Source organism: Equus przewalskii, chromosome 12 (genome assembly GCF_037783145.1).
Source record: "Equus przewalskii isolate Varuska chromosome 12, EquPr2, whole genome shotgun sequence".
In the NCBI taxonomy this organism is placed as follows: domain Eukaryota; kingdom Metazoa; phylum Chordata; class Mammalia; order Perissodactyla; family Equidae; genus Equus; species Equus przewalskii.
Window position 1 is genome coordinate 42,099,688 of NC_091842.1, and position 17,214 is coordinate 42,116,901.

General features: G+C 66.6%; 5 protein-coding genes across 32 annotated transcripts; 2 read left to right on the plus strand and 3 right to left on the minus strand.

Moving 5' to 3' along the window:
• Positions 1–79: 79 nt before the first annotated feature.
• On the plus strand, positions 80–2,902 carry JMJD8 (jumonji domain containing 8). 2 transcript variants are annotated; one of them, XM_070567194.1, is made up of 9 exons: positions 83–311; positions 388–486; positions 616–664; positions 740–836; positions 923–991; positions 1,093–1,212; positions 1,305–1,372; positions 1,448–1,582; positions 1,668–2,902. In XM_070567194.1, the coding sequence occupies exons 1-9, from the start codon at positions 217–219 to the stop codon at positions 1,746–1,748; spliced, it is 813 nt and encodes a 270-aa protein (XP_070423295.1). In that variant the 5' UTR covers positions 83–216; the 3' UTR covers positions 1,749–2,902. The 2 variants fall into 2 exon arrangements, with proteins under 2 accessions (XP_070423296.1, XP_070423295.1); XM_070567195.1 differs by lacking the exon at positions 1,093–1,212 and having other exon boundaries at positions 80–311.
• STUB1 (STIP1 homology and U-box containing protein 1) lies at positions 1,797–4,273 on the minus strand. The gene is made up of 7 exons (XM_070567197.1): positions 3,933–4,273; positions 3,218–3,416; positions 2,966–3,131; positions 2,668–2,755; positions 2,463–2,519; positions 2,258–2,374; positions 1,797–2,186 (listed from the first exon to the last, which is right to left on the minus strand). Exons 1-7 carry the CDS (start codon positions 4,089–4,091, stop codon positions 2,061–2,063), a joined length of 912 nt encoding a protein of 303 aa, XP_070423298.1. The 5' UTR covers positions 4,092–4,273; the 3' UTR covers positions 1,797–2,060.
• Positions 4,274–4,524: 251 nt separating this feature from the next.
• On the plus strand, positions 4,525–6,087 carry LOC103542977 (uncharacterized). The gene is made up of 5 exons (XM_070567196.1): positions 4,525–4,725; positions 4,798–4,891; positions 5,186–5,345; positions 5,526–5,678; positions 5,802–6,087. Exons 1-5 carry the CDS (start codon positions 4,598–4,600, stop codon positions 5,963–5,965), a joined length of 699 nt encoding a protein of 232 aa, XP_070423297.1. The 5' UTR covers positions 4,525–4,597; the 3' UTR covers positions 5,966–6,087.
• A 186-nt stretch (positions 6,088–6,273) lies between these two features.
• RHBDL1 (rhomboid like 1) lies at positions 6,274–9,089 on the minus strand. Of its 12 annotated transcripts, none has more exons than XM_070567189.1 (8): positions 8,802–8,968; positions 8,154–8,324; positions 7,720–7,944; positions 7,497–7,645; positions 7,264–7,376; positions 7,089–7,189; positions 6,946–7,006; positions 6,274–6,870 (listed from the first exon to the last, which is right to left on the minus strand). In XM_070567189.1, the coding sequence occupies exons 1-8, from the start codon at positions 8,838–8,840 to the stop codon at positions 6,599–6,601; spliced, it is 1,131 nt and encodes a 376-aa protein (XP_070423290.1). In that variant the 5' UTR covers positions 8,841–8,968; the 3' UTR covers positions 6,274–6,598. The 12 variants fall into 12 exon arrangements, with proteins under 12 accessions (XP_070423290.1, XP_008508123.1, XP_008508126.1 ...); XM_008509901.2 differs by having other exon boundaries at positions 8,154–8,327; positions 8,802–8,967; XM_008509904.2 differs by having other exon boundaries at positions 8,166–8,324; positions 8,802–8,966.
• Positions 9,090–10,605: 1,516 nt separating this feature from the next.
• On the minus strand, positions 10,606–16,877 carry RHOT2 (ras homolog family member T2). 16 transcript variants are annotated; one of them, XM_070567176.1, is made up of 19 exons: positions 16,722–16,877; positions 16,263–16,316; positions 16,076–16,157; positions 15,952–15,995; positions 14,999–15,052; positions 14,419–14,468; positions 14,239–14,347; positions 13,878–13,979; positions 13,703–13,801; positions 13,455–13,563; positions 13,245–13,365; positions 12,783–12,867; positions 12,551–12,693; positions 12,380–12,480; positions 12,170–12,300; positions 11,975–12,061; positions 11,741–11,863; positions 11,448–11,650; positions 10,606–11,166 (listed from the first exon to the last, which is right to left on the minus strand). In XM_070567176.1, exons 1-19 carry the CDS (start codon positions 16,746–16,748, stop codon positions 11,040–11,042), a joined length of 1,851 nt encoding a protein of 616 aa, XP_070423277.1. In that variant the 5' UTR covers positions 16,749–16,877; the 3' UTR covers positions 10,606–11,039. The 16 variants fall into 16 exon arrangements, with proteins under 16 accessions (XP_070423277.1, XP_070423273.1, XP_070423274.1 ...); XM_070567172.1 differs by having other exon boundaries at positions 11,444–11,650; XM_070567173.1 differs by having other exon boundaries at positions 16,263–16,321; positions 16,722–16,861.
• Positions 16,878–17,214: the final 337 nt, after the last annotated feature.

Consider the following 17,214-nt stretch of genomic DNA (forward strand, 5'->3'; position numbering starts at 1 on the left):
TCCGCGAGCCTGGCCACGCGGGGGGAGGGGCGGCGGGGCAGGGTCGCCATGGGAACTAGCAGTAGCCAATAGTGGCGCTTGGTGCGACCTTCGCTCCGCCTTCCGGAAACACCCCTCCTAGGGCGGGCCTAAGGACGCCGCTTCCGGGGGGCCGTCCGCGCGCCTGCGCCGTTGCCACGACGATGGGGTTCCCGGCGTGCCTCGCGACGGGGGCTCATGGCGGCGGGGGCGCGGCCGCTCCTGCTGCTCGTGCTCTGGACGCTGGCTGCGCCGGCCCGGCCCGGCCCCGGAGAGGCGGGCGACGGAGGGTGGTGAGGGCGCCGGGGCGGCGGGCGCGGGGCGCGGGGCGGCGCGCTGCGGCCGCGTGCTGACCGGCTGTGCCTGCAGGCAGCGGCGCGGACCGGGCGCGCCGGCGGCCGTGGCGGAGGAGCAGCGCTGCACGGTGGAGCGCCGGACCGACCTCAGCTACGCCGCGTTCGTGCAGCAGTACGTGCGCCCGCCCCGCCCGGGCCCTCCTCCCCGCCCGCGAACGCGGCCCTGGGGCTCCGTCCCTCACGAGGGAGGGTCCACGCGGGGCCGCGCCGGACCTGGCCGTGACTTCGTCCTTTCTTCCAGCTACGCCTTCTCCAGACCCGTCATCCTGCAGGGGCTCACGGACAACTCGGTGAGCGCTCGCGCCCCTCCCGGCTGTCCTTCGCCCCGCCGAGCCTGGCCTTAGGTCCTCTCCCCTTCCTTGTAGAGGTTCCGGGCCCTGTGCTCCCGCCAAAGGCTGCTGGCCTCGTTTGGGGACAGCGTGGTCCGCTTGAGCACTGCCAACACCTACTCCTACCAGAAAGGTGAGCTGCCCCACCCTGCAGCCCAGCCTGCTTGCCAGCGTCCTGGAGGCAGCACCAGCCCGTCCTGACCAGCCCCTTTCCCGCAGTGGACTTGCCCTTCCAGGACTATGTGGAGCATCTACTGCACCCCCAGGACCCCGCCTCCCTGGGCAACGGTGAGCCTGACTTGGGCAGCGGTGGGGTGGGGTGGGGTCGGGGCGTTTGGGAGTGCCAGGGAACCAGGATCCCTGCGCCCTCCTGCTTTCTCTGCTGGCAGACACCCTCTACTTCTTTGGGGACAATAACTTCACTGAGTGGGCGTCGCTGTTTCGGCACTACTCCCCACCCCCGTTCGGGCTGCTGGGCACCACTCCTGCTTACAGCTTCGGGATTGCAGGTGGGTGCTCTGCAGGACCAGGAGACTCAGGAGTGGGGTGGGGAGAGTGCAGACTCGGTTTGGTCACTGGCTGCTCATAACTGACCCGACAGGAGCCGGCTCTGGGGTGCCGTTCCACTGGCATGGGCCTGGGTTCTCGGAGGTGATCTACGGCCGCAAGGTCAGCACAGGGTTGGGGCTGTGGCTTGGGGATCACTGACCACAACACAGAATGACTTTGCTGGTCTGCCTCCAGCGCTGGTTCCTGTACCCCCCTGAGAAGACACCCGAGTTCCACCCCAACAAGACTACGCTGGCCTGGCTCCGGGACACGTACCCGACCCTAGCACCATCTGCACGGCCCCTAGAGTGCACTATCCAGGCTGGTGAGGTCAGTGGCTGGCAAGAGGGGGCCAGGCCAGGCTGGGCTGAGGGTCTCCAACTAATCCTTGTGCCCCCCCCGCAATCCCCACCAGGTGCTGTATTTCCCCGACCGATGGTGGCATGCCACACTCAACCTCGACACCAGCGTCTTCATCTCTACTTTCCTTAGCTAGCCACAAGGGGCGGCTGGCAAGCCCGTCGCACACCAGCACGTGCCCCTATAGTGCTCACAGATTTTATTACAGGGACAGTGGTGGCAGCGGCAGCCTCCGCCCAGCCCACCCTCACCTGCTGTTTCCGACCCAGAAGGGGGACAGGAGAGGCTCACGGCCCAGCAGCAGAACTGATGGGGAGTGGCATAGGGACACCGGGGCAAGGATCCAGGGACACAAACTCTGTACGGGGGCTGGAGCTACTGCCCCAAGGCCCTCTAGGGCCAGGTTACCAGGCAGAGTGGGGCGAGTGGCCCTTGCACTCGCCCTGTCTCAGTAGTCCTCCACCCAGCCGTTCTCGGAGATGAATGCGTCGATGACCTCTTTCATGGCCAGGTTAGGGATGAGCTGTTCCTGGGTCAGGGGGCTCCGGGTCACAGGGTCAAAGTGGCCTACACGCTGTAGTGACAACAGGGTCAGGAGGTGCTCAGGGGGTCCAGGCCCTGCCCCCGATGCCTGCTGGCCCTCACCTGCAGGTGCTCCTCGATGTCTTTGCGGTCATAAGTGATGCCGCTGGGCGTGATGCATGGCTCCCGCATCAACTCAAAGCTGATCTTGCCACATAGATAGTCGGGGATGTCTCGCTTCTGCAACACACAGGTCAGGTTAGGGACCAGGAAAGGGACACTGCTCTGACTCCTGCTACCCCCAGGCCCTGGAGAACAGACGGCTCACCTTTCTCTTCTCGTCCACCTGGGAGAAGAGCTCATCCATGTCTGCCAAGTATTTGTCCTGCAAAGAACCGAGCAGCTACACGTGGGCTAAACATCTCGTATCCCTTCCCTAGGTGTAGGCACACATGGACCCAACTGGAACCAGGGGCACCCTCACATCACACACACACACACACAGACCCACACATGGGCCAGGGCACCCTCACGTGCTTGGCCTCGATGCAGGCCTGCTGGGCCCGGAGATGACCATCGTCCTCATCACCCTCATGGTTCCTCTGACACTCTTCCAGCTCCCTGGGAGAAGACCAGAAACTGGTCAGAGGTGGGTTTGGCCAGGAGAGGTCAGTGTCCACCCCAACCTCGGGTTTGCTCAGACCTCGTCCCCCTCTGTCTCCTGCTCACCAGTGTTGGCAATCAATAAAGACTTATGTTCACGACTCAGAGTTGATCTCAGAGTGGTGACTTGGGGAGGGGGGCCTGGAGCCTGCCACCACCACAGCCTACCTCTCGCGCTCGGCCGTGATGAGCCGTGTGAGGTAAGAGTGCAGTTCGCTCTCCTGGTGGATGCGTCGTTCCTCGATGCTGTTCCAGCGCTTCTTTTTGGCGATGCGCAAAGCACTGGGGATGTCATCTCCAAAGTTGAGTCGTTGCTCCTTGGCCAGGTTGTAGGCTGGGGAATGGAGGCTTCACGTCACCCGCTGGCCAGGCCCCGCCCCTGGTCCCAGGCCCCCCATAACCAGCCAGCCGTAGGCCCACCTCGCTGCAGATTGGCGATGGCCTCGTCGTAGCTCTCCATCTCCAGCTGGCACTGCCCCAGGAAGAAGTGCGCCTTCACAGACTGGCCATCCAGCTCCAGGGCGCGCCGGCAGTCGGCCAGGGCCTGCTCGTGCTGCTGCATCTTCAGGTAGCACAGTGCCCGGTTGGTGTAATACACTGCCACCAGGGGATTCCGGGTCTGGGGACCAAGGCCGGGCCAGCCAACATGAGGATGTGACCTCAGCCTGCTCCCTCTGTCCCAGCTTGGGGCCCATGGCTGGAATCAAGACACTAGATATTTCTCAGCCGCAAAGACCCTGGGTCCTGAGAGTCGGTGGAGGATGGAGTCCTGCCCTGAGGCCTGCCTGAGCCCACCCTCTTGACTCTAAAACATTTTGTAAAAGTAAGTTTCCCAGACCTGTGGAGATTCCAGCTTTGGGCCTGGGGTTCTCAAGGGGCAAGGGTCCCTGACCCTCGGCCCGGCGAGCCTCAAGCACCCTGAAGCTCCCACCCGCCATAGTTCTCCGACAGCGAGCACTGAACAAGATCATCACTGAGTCCTCAGAGCCCAAACGTCCCCCGGAAGAGCCAAGACCCTCCGAAGGAGCGGCGGGGGCGGCGCGGCAGGGGCTCGCGGGAGGACTCGGGGCCGACGCCGCGGCCCCGCCCCTCCCCGCCCGGACGCCGGCCCCTCCCCCGGAGCGGGCGCACTCACGATGGCGCGGCCGTAGCAGGCCGCCGCCTCCGGGTACTTGCGGCCCACGAAGAGCCGGTTGCCCTGCTCCTTGAGCTCCTGCGCGCTCGGGCTCTTCTCGGGGCTGCCGCCGCCGGCGCCCAGCCGCGTGCCGCCCTCCTTCTCCTCCTTGCCCTTCATAGCGCCGCGCGGCACGGCCTGGGCTCTGCTCCCAGGCTCCGCGCCCGGCCCGCCCGCCCGCAGCCCGGAGCCCGCAGCCCGCAGCCGGAGCCCCCGATGCGCTCGGGCCCGGTCCAGCGATCCGCCACCGGAACTTCCGGCCCCGTGGGGCGGGGCCCGCGGGACGGACGGACACGCGCGGGTGGGCGGGGCCGCGCGTGCGCCCGACGCGCTGTGGGGGCGGGGCCGGCCGGGAGAGTGCGCTCTGGGCGACACGACCCGCGACCTCAGTCTGGAGAAGCACCGAGGGCGGTCCTAAGTGTTCTCCGCCCAGCGCGTTTAGGGGTCTTCCTTCCAGAAGCTCCCCTAGGCTCCCCCCGGCCCCACCCCCAACCTTGCGAGGCCCCGCCCCGGCCCCCGAGACCCCGCCTCCGGCTCCCTGAGGCCCCGCCCATGGCTCAAGGCCACACCCCCAGGCCCAGAGGCCACACCCTCTGGCTCCCGAGGCCCCGCCCCGGCGCGCGAACATGGCAGCTGCCCGCGGGCTGTGGGGCTGTGAGGACTCGAGCCTCTGGGCTGCCATCCTGGCGAGCCACGGGGAGGTGCTGCGGGCGCGCGCAGACCCGCAGGGGCGGCTGGAAGCCCTAGACCGATGGTAAGCCGGTGGGGGGGATCGGTAAGGCGGGCGAACCCCGCTGCCGGACTCCCCATCACCGTCCTTCGTCAGGTATCGAGGGGAGTTGCCCGCGGCCATCGAGGGCCGCACGGAGAGGCACGTGACACGAGATGAGCTGGAGCGGCTGATGGCGTGGAAGATGGCGGTGAGGGGCTTCCCACGTGGTGGGGCGGAGCCTCGGCGGGGCTGGTCCTCCTCCTGGGGGCGGCCTCCATATCGTGGGCGTGGCTTCCTCCTGCAATTGGTCCCCTCGGCGTGGGCGTGGCTCCCTCTGGGGGCGGGCCCTCACGGCGTGGGCGTGGCTTCCTCCGCGTGCGGGCCATCGCGGCGTGGGCGTGGCTTCCCCTGGGGGCGGGTCCTCAGGGCGTGAGGCGGAGCCTGGGCAGGGCGAGGGTGGGGTCCCCGGTCCGTGGTGACCCCCAACCTGGCCTGGCCGCAGAGGGGCCGCTTCCGGCCGCGCCTGCAGCAGTTGGTGACCTCCAACGCCCCGGAGCTGGTGGTGCAGCGCTCGGCCACCGCCTTCCGCCTCCTGCCGGACGTACGGGCAGCAGTCACGGAATTGTGTGCCCTCCGGGGCGTGGGCCCCGCCACGGCCTCGGGTTAGTCTGAAGAGCTGGGTGCCCGGCGGGGTCTCGGGTGGGACCTGTCTGGTAGCGCCCTTGTCTCTGAAACGGGACGATGGCCACGTCCATGCCACCAGAGGTCACTAGGACGGCAGCCCCACGCCAAGACTGTGCCCAGACTGGCAGGGCCTGAGCGCTAGCCGTTCCTACCCGCAGCGGTGCTGGCTGCTGGAGCTCCGGAGGAGGCAGCCTTCATGTCCGACGAGGCAGTGGCCGCAGTGCCGGGCCTGCCAGTCCTGCAGTATACCCTCAAGCACTACATGCTGTACCTGAGCCGGGTGCGGGAGCGTGCCTCAGCCCTGAGCCGAGGTGAGGGGGCTGGCTGTTGGTGGGCAGGGAGGGCATCCAGGTCAAGGGGCAGTGTGCAGAGCTGTCCAGCAGGGCAGGGTGGCCAGTGCTCCTAGTCCCCAGACTCCCTCTGTCCCTCCCTAGGCAGCGCCTCAGGGCCGTGGACCCCTCACCAGGTGGAAACAGCGCTGTGGACCTGGGTTGCGGGGCAGAAGCTGTGCCCCGACCTGCTGCCTGACCTTGGCCCTGGCCTGTCCACCCGTGAGGACACCAGGACAGCCAAAAAGCGCAGGACCCAGGCCGAATGAACATGGCTATGGCCCAGGGCCTGCTCACCTGCCCTGCAACCTCAGGCTGCAGGTGTCTGGCTGGGAGCTGGTGGAGCAGGAGCCGGCTGCTGTTGGTACTCAATAAATGCTTGCTGAGCTCACCCCTGATTTGAGGCCCTCGGTCCCACCCCAGGGGCTCCCACCTCCTGCACAGACACACCTCATACCAGGTGTGGGGGAGCAAGGGGGAGCCCAGGGCACCCACATGGAGGGAAGGGACATCACGGGCTGCTCAGCAAGTGTGGGGGAGGCCAGACCAGCCCCAGAGCCCTGGTGCAGCCACCTGGTGCTGTGTAAAATATTTATTCATTCTCCAAAAAGGCTCAGACTGCAAGTCCTAGCGGGAATCCCGGGGCAGGGTCTCCTCTGGGGCCACCTTTGGGGACCTCCACCACCAGGCCCAGCCCAGCCGTCCTGCCCCCCAAGGCCAGGAAGGGGCGCCAGGGCTGGTGTAAGGCTCTGCCTAGACTCAGTGGACCACAGGGACCACCCGCCCCCACAGGGGAGAAGCAGCAGCCTCCAGATGTACATTCACGGAGGGTGCACATGCAGGCCCGCCTGGTGGCCGGCCGTACATGCCTCTGCCCCAGCCTGTGTGGCTCCGGGAGCCCCTCAGGGCGGTGGGGGGATGTGGGCCCCCAGCAGGTCGTAGGCGAAGATGTTCCAGAAGATGGCGAAGAGCAGGAAGGTGCCGTAGGCGAGCAGCACCACCCACCAGCCACACTGGTCCCTCAGGCGCTCCTCGTAGCTGCGCAGGATGGTCAGGCCCATGCTCACTCCCACCACAGCGCCTGCCAGGTGCGCCATGAAGCTGGGCTGCGGCCCCGAGGCAGGCAGTGGTGGGGAGAAGCGCAGCCACACAGCCCGGCCCACCTCGGAGCTCACTGTGGAGGGAAGCGGCAGGTAGAGGCGCCCTGGCCGTAGGCTGAGGCCCCCCCAGCCCCTGGCCCCTTACTTACTGCACACCAGGGCCAGCACCATCCTCAGCAGCTTGTAGGGACACCTCATCCCAGCCCAGTTCTGATGGGGCACAAGACAGAGAGGCCGTGAGGCAGGCCTTGTGGGCCCCTCCCCACACCCTGCCCCATGGCTGTCCCATTACCATGACAACGTTGGCCAGGTGTGCTGAGCACAGGGCGTAGACCCCGCCGGAGCCCCCCACCACAGGGGCCCGCATGTCGGTAATAGAGACGGTCAGGGAGCCTGCATGAGCAAGGGGGGAGCTGTGAGAGTGAGGCCCACCAGTGAGGTGGCCAGGGGGCACACACCTGCCTCACCTGCCAGCACGCCGGCCAGGTAGAGCAGGCTGATGCGGAGCAGGCCATGCACCATCTCCAGGGGCACCCCGATCATCAGCTGCAGGAGTGCGTTGAACCCCAGCTGCTCCAGCCTGGCCATGTGGAAGCAAACGGGTTCGAGGAGTAAGATCAGCTGTCAGGCCCCCAGCCCCCGCCTCGAGGGGCTGAGTCCTCCTGACTCAACCAGAGGGATGCCAGAGGGAGCCACTCACCCGACGTGCATAAACATGTAGGTGAGGAAACGCCAGGCCCGGGCACGGTGGCTGGGGTGGTACACGAGGGGGCTCCTCATGTACTCAGGGTGGTAGGTCTGCAGCACCCACTTGTTGAGGCGGGCCCCGTAGCACAGGAACACAACGATCTGGGGGAGACAGGCGTTAGGGCCAGGAGAGCCGGCGAAGCGGGTGATTCCCAGGTGGCAGTGGGCCAGCCTACCTGGGCCAAGGTGACCGAGGCCATAAACACGGGGGGCGGGCAGCTGCGGTGCCGGTAAAAGTACCAGTGGCGGTCCACCTCTCGGGGCAGGATCTCGTAGGCCACGTAGCGCACAAACCGCTTGTAGACACCCAGGCCTGGCTCGTCCAGCAGCCCGTCCCGGGGCAGTGCCCGCTGCCCGTTGGCGATGGCTCGCTTGAAGCTGCTTGAGCGCTTGCTGCTGATCTGGGGGCGGGGCCTTAGCATGGGCCACGGTCGCCCCACATGGCCGCCCTACCTGTGTGACCTACCCAGCTCCTTACGGGGTCTGAGACCCTGTCCCGTGTCCACAGCCCTCCCCAGTGGGAGGGCAGGGAGGAGGGGCCTGCCCACCCCACTCCACCAAGGCACTGTGCCTGCTAAGACCTGGGTCCCCGCCTTTGCTGCCCACCCACCGTGGCACTGACCAGGTCCACCAGCTCCTGGTAGCAGACCTGGCCCTGCTCGTTGCTCTGGGCCAGGGCCACCAGCATGTCCAGCTTGGCCGGGTCCAGGGGCAGCTCATGGCTGTGCACCAGGCCAGTGAAGGTGTCAGCTCCGATGAAGCCTGTGTTCTCAGGATCCAGCTGCTGGGGTGGGGGATCACCAGCCAAGGTCTCAAGGTGGGCCCAGCCCCTAGACCACAGGGCTGGGCCAAGCCAGCTGGGGGAGGCAGGCTCTAAGCACCCTCAGGCCAGCCTGTGCCCACATGGTCCCAGGAGCTGCAGGGCACCGGTGCCCAGGTCCCAGGCCTCCACTCCTCCAGCTCTCCAAGAGTCTCCCCGCCTTATTCCTGCCCTGCCCATCCTGGAAGGGTATGGCCAAGGTCTGAGGACAACTGCCCTCCCTTTCACCCTCCTCAGGCGCCCTGGTCTGGCTCATCCTCTGCTGGAGTCTCAGGCAGGGGGCTGAGGTCTTGCAGGGAGGGGACTTGGGGGTATGGGAGCCAGGTAGGGGCTGCTCTGGGGCTTTCTAGGGCTCCATCTCCCCACCCCCCAGACTAGGCAAGGCGAGGGCCGCAGGGGGCGGTGCCGGCGCCCCCATCCCCCCACCTCGCCACGCACCTGCTCCTGGATAAGCTGCAGCAGCGAGCTCCTGTCCATAGAGCCGGGCCGGGCCGGGGGCCGGGGTCGGCGGCCGCGGCCGGGAGGGGCTGCTCTGCGGACGACTCCGCTCCGCCCCGGCCCGCCCGCTCCGCCCGCTCTGCTCCCTCTGAGCCACGTCACGGAGCTGCCCGCCCCCGCTGCACACGCCGCCGCCGCCAGCCCCGCCACTCGCGGCCGGAACACGCGCACGCCCTGCACGCGGACGCGCTCCTGGCAGGAGCAGCCCTGGCCGGCACCCCAGTCCCCCTGCCCGGCTGAGCACTGCGCCAGGAGAGCTCCCGGGTCTCGGCTGCGTGCAGCTGCGCCTTCCGCCGGGACAGCAGCTGGGAAACTAAGTCACTGGGTGGCACCCAAGCCCCTGCCGCACGTGCCCCTTTGCGGGGGGCTGGGGCCTCAGCAGCGAGGTCACTTCTTCCAGGACCACCACATTGCCTGTGACTCCCCAGGCCAGAGCTCCCTTAAGTCACCTGTTGCCAGACACACTCATTCCCTTGCAGTTGGGCAGCCAGAAGGCACCACCTCCCCACCAGGTGGGCGTTAAGGCCAACGGGGCAGCCAGGAGCAGGGGAGACAGCTCCCTGCAGCTGCTCCTGCTCAGAGACCAACCACGGCACACACCTTGGGCTGGAGGCCCCTGACCACTCTTGCAGCCACAATGCCTGACCCCAGGAGACCACTCAGTGGCCCAGGCAGAGTCATGGCCATTAGGGGACAAGCCCCAACGGACAAGGCTGCAGGTGGGATAGGGATGGGCCTCATTTCCTGGGGAGGGCAGGTGACTCCTCCAACTACTGAAGTGACACAGACTATGGGGATGTGTAGCCATAGCAACCCCCTCCAAGGGCTGCTCAGAACCCTCACGCCATGGAGCCATCGCTCCCGGCAGCTGAGCCTCAGGAGAATTCACCAGCTGGAAACAGCATCCTGCCCTGCCCTGAACCAGGTGAGACCCACCCCGTGGACCGTGAGGCCGGCAGGTATGGCAGAGGGACAACTTCAGGGTCCAACCCCGGACCCTCTGGGTCAGGCCGAAGCATCCCTGGGGGGCAGGCAGCTCCCCCCACCTCCTACGACCAGCACATCCAGGCACCAGGAGGGGCCCTGGTCTGGAGGGCCTGCCTTGCATAGAACGACTCTGATGGCAGTTAGGATAAGGGGAACTTATCTGGGTGGCTGAGGTCCTCCACCCAGCCACGCCATAGGCCGTGTCCGCTCCAGGCCTCAGAAAACATGGCCAGAAAGCTCCTCGGACAGCAGGTGCTGAAACCCAAAACCAAGCCAGGTCCCCTTCTCAGCCCAAGAAGGGTTCTCTGTCCCCTGTCTGGTGGGAGGGACAGAAGCCTCTGGAGGAAAGAGGAGGGAGAAGAGGGTGGCTCCCCCAGGCCAGGGCCACCCTGCATGCCAGAAGCAGGACACTCTGGACCCCGGCACACTCGAGTCCCTCCTCAATCCAGATCCTCAGTGCAGCCCGGCCAGGCTGACAGGATGCTGAGGTCTGGGGAGTGGGCACTGCCACAGGGCATACCCAGCCCCCTGCAGGCGCGCACTCTCCACCAGCACAGACCTCAGTGGCTGCGGAGGCTCCCAGGCTGCAGCTGGGCCCTAAGTGGATCTTACACTGGCCTGAGTGAGGCTCAGGAGGGGGACCTGGGCCTGGAGGGGAGGCAGGGTGGGCAGGAACTGGGTTTCCAGTCCACACTGAGACAAAAGATGGTTTGTAGCTGATTCAAGAAAAGTCACCTTTGGAAAGTGGGAACCAAGATGAAGACACAAGTCAAGTTTAATTAGAAAACCCAATTTCATGTCTTCTGTGAGAGACACAGCCTTGGGTGGGGGGAGGTGGGGGTCCACACAATGGTCCAGCCACTTCCTGCTTCCACTTCCTACCTTTGGCTCAAAACTCTACCCTCTGACTCTTCACACCCACTGGCTGCTTCAGACCAGGAAGAAACAATGGAGCCCTGAGAATTCGGGTCTGGGGTCACTGGCTTCCTCACTCACACCCCCCAGTTCCTCCAACACATGGTGCCCCCAAACATGGGCAGTGCTTGGCATCTGTGGCTGCGAAGGACACAAGCTGCCAAGACCGGGGGGGCCACTCCGGGGTCGAGCAGGGGCAGGGCAGTGGGCCCCGTCCTCAGAAGCAAAGTTCAGACAGAAGGAAGCCCCTCGAGCTCAGACTGCAGGGCCAGGGCCTCATCGGCTCTTCACCAGGACCCTGTAGAGTGAGAAGCTGAGCAGGGCAGCAAGCGCAGCCCCGACAGCCCCCAGTGTCACCCGCAGCCAGAAGGAGGAGGTGTGCAGCTCGCCGGGAGCCAGGTGCCTGCAGGAGAGACGGGCTGGTTGGAGACACCCCTGGGGTTCCCCCACCTTCCCTCTTGGAAAGTCAGAGCCCTGGAGAGCTGCTCCTGGTCAGTGTCCAGCACACGGAACTCGAGATCCTGAGAGCCCCGCCCAGCCATCAGCACAGGACCAAGGCCCACCCTGCAACCCTGACTGACTCCAGTCCTGACCCCAAGCTGTCCCTCTCCTGATGACAGGGACATTGGTGCCCCAGGACGGGGACAGGCCTCCCACCACAGGGGCTGAGGTGCTGGTACCCACGGGAAGGCGGCCATGGCGGCGAGCCTGGTGAAGACAGCCGAGCTGGGCCGGGCTGGGCCCATGCAGGAGAAAGGGGTGGGGGCAGGCAGCCGGTGCCGGCGGCAGAACTCAGCTGGGGCCAGGCCAGGCGGCGAGACACCTTCGGGCAGGTCGGCCTTGGAGGAGACAACGAGGCAGGGCGTCTGCCCATCCATGTAGTGGCGCTGCAGGGAGAGGCGATGTGAGGGTGCCGTCACGTGGTGCCCGTGCCAAGGGTGTGGGTGGACCCCGGGGCGGGGCGGGCCGGGCCTTGCCTTGTAGACGCTGGCACAGAGCGCGAAGGACGCGGGGTCGCTGCCATCGAACATCAAGCAGGCGACGTCGCAGGCGGCGTCAGGGGCAGCATCCAGCAGGCTGTCTGTGCCCACCTCGCACAGCTGGACAGAGGGCGGCCTCAGAGGGGTGCAGGGCTTGGTCCCCTGGGGACGTGTTGGGACAGCTCCCCCCAGCATGGCCCGGGGTCTACCGTGGGGACACTTGGCACTCACGATCAGGTACTTCTCTTGCCCATGGACCTGCACCGTGTCGATGGCGTACGTGGCAGGTTCCTCAGGGGGCGCCGTGGTGTCCTGGTGCTGAGGAGGGAGGGGCCTGAAGCTCCTGGCCTGATGCCCCCAGAGCCCCTCCCCTGGAGGCCTCAGGTGGGAGCTGGGTCCCCTGGCCCAGCACAGGCGGATGCTCACCCCCAGGCTGCGGCCAAGGAATGCCTGCAGGAAGGCAGACTTGCCCACTCCGCGGGCCCCCACCACCTTGCACAAGAGGACGTTCCTCTGCGTCTGCCCCTTTTCCTGGTCCAGCTTCTTCTCACGGGTGACTGTGGGTGGAGAGCAAGGATGAGGGCAAGTGAGGGGCTGCCAGGAGGCACTGGGCCCAGTGGAAAGACAGGCACCCACCTGTGATGGCGTGGGCCTGGGAGTCCTGCTCGCAGAGCACGGGGTAGCCCAGGTAGCCCAGGTGCTCGAGACAGCGCCGCACATCCAGGTAGGCCACCAGGCTGAGGGAGGGGCGGCATCACAGCGGGCAGGGAGGTTGGGGGGGCGGGGCAGGCCAGGGGCTGCACTTACGTCCACTGGCAGAGGTACCCATGCAGGGACAGCCGGCCGGCTTCAGTGCGGACAGTCTGAGGGAGCTGGGGGCCCCAGGGGGCGGCCGGGAACACACTGAAAAAGCTCTGCAACTCCGCAGAAGAGAGGGCGCCATCACAGTCCTGGGGTAGAGAGGCCGCATTGACACAGTGACGGTGACACACACCATGGGGCGGGGTGGGGCGAGGCATGCCAGGCATGGCGCCCTCACCTGGTCGTGCTTCTCAAACAGCCTCTGCACAAACTGGTAGCCAAAGTGGTTGAGCTCGGTGCTGCAGCCGGGGGGCACGTGGAGCCTGTAGGGGGCACGGGGGCTGTCGGGTTCCCAGGGGAGCCCCGTGCACACCATGCATGGCACGCCTTCTGCGCGTTGCCCTGCTGGCCCTGTCTGTGGTCAGACCCTCCCCGTGGGACCTGCTCTCCCCACCCCCAGCCCAATGCCAGGCGGCAGAGCAGGCAGATATGTGGTGGGGTGCAAGGGGCTGTTGGCTGAGCATGCATCTCAGCCCTGCCCACCCCTGGCAGGGCACCCCTGCAAAGGCCATCCTGACAGGAGCCAGCCTCTGCCCAGAGCAAGTGCTCCAACCCCACCCTGGGCCAGATGCCCCGAGGGCCCCAGGCCCTCTCCAACACTGAGTGGAGAGGGGAAGCCCTGAGCCCCACCACCACCCACGGGGGGAAGAGGTAGTCGTCGGTCAGCTCGAGTGTGTCGCCATAGCCAAAACGCCGCAGAACGGTCCACGTTGTCTCGTGGCGGCCACGTTGCACAAACAGTGTGTTCAGGAAGAGAAAGCCTATTCGGATGGAGCACAAAAGGGGGTGGCACCAGGCACAAGTGGGCCCCTCCCCATACCCAGGGGACAGGCAGGGCATGGAGCCTCACCGTCCAGGGTCAGCCGGTCATCCCGCACGCCTCCCGCCACGTTCTTGCACACCACCATCTTCACGTCCTCCAGGGCCTGCGGGGCCAGGGGGTGCCCGAAGCAGGATTTCTGCCTCCGAGAGAAAGTCGCCATCAGTCAGCCAGCTGTCCTGGTGACTGCTCGGTGTGGTCACAAAGGGTGGCCGAGGCATGGAGTGCGGCTGCGGCCTGAGAGGGATGGGCACCGCCAGGAGACCAAGGGGCCGCACCTGGAAAGCGTTGAGCTCCTCGTCGCTGAGCGCCTGGTCCAGGTCCTGGTCCGAGAGCCTGAAGATGCGTGTGAGGGCCTGGGTGCACGCTGGCCTCAGCTGCGGAGACAGCTGGGTCAGTACACCCCGCAGTGCTGCCACCTGCTCCCCTGGCCCACCCACGCCCGTCACCCACCTGCTTGGCCTCGGGGTCGTAGAGCGGGGCTGTGGGGTGCAGCACGGCCTTCTGTGCGTAGTAGAACAGCTCCGAGATGTTCCTCAGGTTCTTTGCTGAGCACTGGGAGAAGCAGGAACAGACTCAGAGAGGTGCCAGATGCCAGGAAACTCAAAGGGGCCCCAAGGAAGATACAGGAACAGGGGTCAGAAGCCCCTGCTCCCAGGAAGCAGGGTCCCACATGCCCTCAACGAGACAGTTGGCCTGTTTCAAGCTCCTAGGGCCACCAGCTGAGTGCCTGCCGCAGGGCCTCACCTCTGAGCCCCATCCCTGCCCCTCCTCTTCTCTACCTCAGTGCCCTGCCCAGCCCGCCCACCCTTACCTCAACACAGGTCTCGATCTCAGGGAACTCGCTCATGATGGGCAGCACGGCCTCCATGGAGCTCCCTGGTCGGAGGTCCGACTTATTGCCCACCAAGATGATGGGGACCCTGGGGGAGAGGCCCACGGTCACCAGGGATGGGGGCTGGTGGGGCCCAGCCCCCCTGGGCCTGCCCGTTACCTGGGCTTCTCAGTCTCCCCATTGACCAGAGGGATCCATTTGGTTCGGATCTGAAAGGCAAGGACCGGCTGTAAAAAGAAGGGCCAGCTGGACCCATGGCTCCCGTTTGGAACTCTATCTGGCTCAAGGAGAGATGGGGGGCAGTAAAGGCCCACTGAGGGCCAAAATCATGGCTGCTAGGAATGAAGCCAGTGGGACAGAGAAACTGGCAGAAGAACCTCAACTGATCCCGGCAGTTCCCGAACACCCCCAAGGCGCCTGGGGTCGGTAGCCCAGGGCAGCCCCCTCCACAGACCTAGTGTGGTCCAGACCCGTGGCCATTCACGCTGTCTGCAGGAAGGCCGGGTCCCAGGGGCTCCCTGGGGAAGCTGTAGAGGTCCTGACCACAGACCCCCAGCATCTGGGGTGGCTCCATGAACCTCCCCGTCACTCGTCAGAGATGGGGCGGCCAAGGGTGTGAGTTGCCCAGAGCCCAAGTCAGCTGAGTAGGCCTGGGGTCTGTGCAGAGGACAGGCCAATGACCGAGCTAGGTGTCAGCAGCAGGGACCCCGGACGGACGGGAGGGAGCTCCTTCGCTCACCTTCTCGATGGTGGCCTCCTCAGACACGTCGTACACCACACATACCACGTTCGCCTGTGGAGAAAGGAGTGTGGCACCGTGTGACCACAGGCCTCCTGCTCCACCCTGCCCCTGGCACTCACAGGTGGGTGAGGTGTGACTGAAAGGCCTGGGAAGCCCACCCTTCCCTGGTACCCCTCCAGCTGGGGTCCCCTGCCACATCACACCAGGACTGGCAGTCAGCTGCTCAAACCTCAGATAAGCTCTTTCCTGCCCGCGCCACTGCAGACGCCAGGCCCCAGCACTGCAACTCTGGCCAGTGAGTCCCCTGGGGGACCCAGGACAGACAAGGCCACCCCCTTTACTCCTGTGTTGCTGTGGGCAGACGGGATGATGAGCACACCAGCACAAAGGGCCGATGATGGCAAATGGCCTGCCCCCAAGGAGCTGGGACCTGCACCCCTGCCCAGTGGCGCCCCTAGGAAGCAACAGAAGCTGCAGGGGCAGCACCGCCCCCTGTCCCCTGCCACTGGAGCTCGGTCCAGGCACAGCCTCCTAATAACAAGTGAGCAAGGGCCTGTGTGGCTTGCAGCCCTGGTCAGGGTCCCACAGCGGCCCCAGGCCCAGGGCGGCAGACTGGACTACAGGCACAGAGCTGTCTGAGGGGCCCACCCCAGGGTCCACCGGAAGAGTGAATGCTGGGCACAGAGAGCGGGGAGCGGGCCAGCCATGCAGGTAGGAGAGACCAACCATCCCTTTCCTCCCTGGCTCCCAGCAGGGCGCGTCCTGGGAAACCCCACGACTCCCACGGCAGAGAGGTCACAGCAGAATTAGCGAGACCGAGGCCGCCCTGAGCACCTTAATCCAACCCTTCAGGGAGCCAAGCCGATCAGGCCAAGGTGGCAGCCCATCCCCAGGGCCTGAGCGCCGCCGGGCTGCACACCAGGTTCCTGAGTCCTCAGGACACACTGTACCTTGTGGATCTCATCCTGGAGCTCCTCGACCGTCTGCTCAGCTTCTGGACCAAGGAAGAGACCCCACTGCAGACCTGCCCCAAACGCCTGCTCCTGGGCAGCACCGTGGGGCGGGGGGCTCTACCTGAGTAATCGACGATGTGGGTGGGCACCTTCTCTGGGGTGACATCTGCTGGAATGGTGATCTCTTCTGCCCGAGGAGGGACCTGAAGCAGACCCAGCCATGAGGGCAGCTCGGCCGGAGGGAGGTCGCCCCGGGGTGATCCCAAGGAACCCGCGGGGCCTCAGTCCCTTCGCTGCGCTGCCCTTACCTCCTCGGGGAACTCCTCGCCCACCAGCGACAGGATCAGCGACGTCTTCCCCACCTGGGCTACGCGGGGCAGCGGGGTCAGCGTGCCAGTTCAAGGTCGTGGCGCCCCTTACCACCCCAGACAGGCCCGGCCCCGACCCCGACTCGATGGCCCCAAGAGCCCCGCAACCCCCGCCCTCTGACCCTGACCTCGACCCCGGCGGCCCCAAGACACCCCCCTCCCTACACCCCCCCTCCGCGACCCAGACCCTGGCGGCCCCAAGACCCCGGCTCTGACCCCGACTCCGGCGGCCCCAAAGCCCCCGCCCTGACCCCGACCCCGGCGGCCTTCAGATATCCACCCTGACCCCGGCGGCCTCAAGACCCCCACCCTGACCCCGACTCCAGCAGCCCCAAGATCTCCGCCCGGACCCCGACCACGGCGGCCCCAAGATCCCCGCCGCAGCCGCGGGGCGCCTACCCTCGCCCAGCAGCAGGATGCGCACATCCCGCTTCATGGCGCCGCCCGAGCTTCTGGCCGACCCCAGCCACCTCTCTGCGGCCGGCACTTCCGGCCCCCGCCGCGCAGCCGCACTCGCGAGCCGGGCGGGCCAGAGCGGCCGGGCTGCGCGGGGGCGCCACCGCGCGGGGGCGCCGGGCACTGCAGACGCCGCTCCGGCCGGAGGGGGCGGGGCCCTGCGCCAGGTGCCGCCCCGGCCCCGCGGCTCCGCGCGTGGCGCCGACCAGCCCCGAGCGGCCCACTCCGAGCAGGGCAGCCCTCGCCGCCGGACAGGCCGGGGCCTCCAGGCCTTGGCACCGCCGCTGGCCAGCGCAGGGGCCTTGGCAGGGAGCAGGAGGTCTGGGAGCTGGGCAGGGGCTGAGCTCAGGCCAGCTGGGAGGGCCAGGCCCAAGGGAGTAGGACGCGAGTGACCAGCCCACAATGCCACTACGCGACTGTGAAAACTAATAAAGGG

Coding starts and splice junctions, on each gene's coding strand:
- JMJD8 (XM_070567194.1), top strand. CDS start 217: ATGGCGGCGGGGGCGCGGCCGCTCCTGCTGCTCGTGCTCTGGACGCTG. Junction 837..922: donor CACCTACTCCTACCAGAAAG/GTGAGCTGCCCC, acceptor CCTTTCCCGCAG/TGGACTTGCCCTTCCAGGAC. Junction 1,373..1,447: donor AGGTGATCTACGGCCGCAAG/GTCAGCACAGGG, acceptor GTCTGCCTCCAG/CGCTGGTTCCTGTACCCCCC.
- STUB1 (XM_070567197.1), bottom strand. CDS start 4,091: ATGAAGGGCAAGGAGGAGAAGGAGGGCGGCACGCGGCTGGGCGCCGGC. Junction 2,756..2,965: donor ATCACGGCCGAGCGCGAGAG/GTAGGCTGTGGT, acceptor GTCTTCTCCCAG/GGAGCTGGAAGAGTGTCAGA. Junction 2,520..2,667: donor CCTGCATCGAGGCCAAGCAC/GTGAGGGTGCCC, acceptor GGTTCTTTGCAG/GACAAATACTTGGCAGACAT.
- LOC103542977 (XM_070567196.1), top strand. CDS start 4,598: ATGGCAGCTGCCCGCGGGCTGTGGGGCTGTGAGGACTCGAGCCTCTGG. Junction 4,726..4,797: donor CTGGAAGCCCTAGACCGATG/GTAAGCCGGTGG, acceptor GTCCTTCGTCAG/GTATCGAGGGGAGTTGCCCG. Junction 5,679..5,801: donor TGCCTCAGCCCTGAGCCGAG/GTGAGGGGGCTG, acceptor GTCCCTCCCTAG/GCAGCGCCTCAGGGCCGTGG.
- RHBDL1 (XM_070567191.1), bottom strand. CDS start 8,840: ATGGACAGGAGCTCGCTGCTGCAGCTTATCCAGGAGCAG. Junction 7,377..7,496: donor TACATGTTTATGCACGTCGG/GTGAGTGGCTCC, acceptor CCACATGGCCAG/GCTGGAGCAGCTGGGGTTCA. Junction 7,007..7,254: donor CGTGCTGGCAGGTGAGGCAG/GTGTGTGCCCCC, acceptor GTGCCCCATCAG/AACTGGGCTGGGATGAGGTG.
- RHOT2 (XM_070567168.1), bottom strand. CDS start 16,758: ATGAAGCGGGATGTGCGCATCCTGCTGCTGGGCGAGG. Junction 14,348..14,418: donor GGGGAGACTGAGAAGCCCAG/GTAACGGGCAGG, acceptor CCTCTCCCCCAG/GGTCCCCATCATCTTGGTGG. Junction 11,167..11,443: donor CCATGGCCGCCTTCCCGTGG/GTACCAGCACCT, acceptor TCTCTCCTGCAG/GCACCTGGCTCCCGGCGAGC.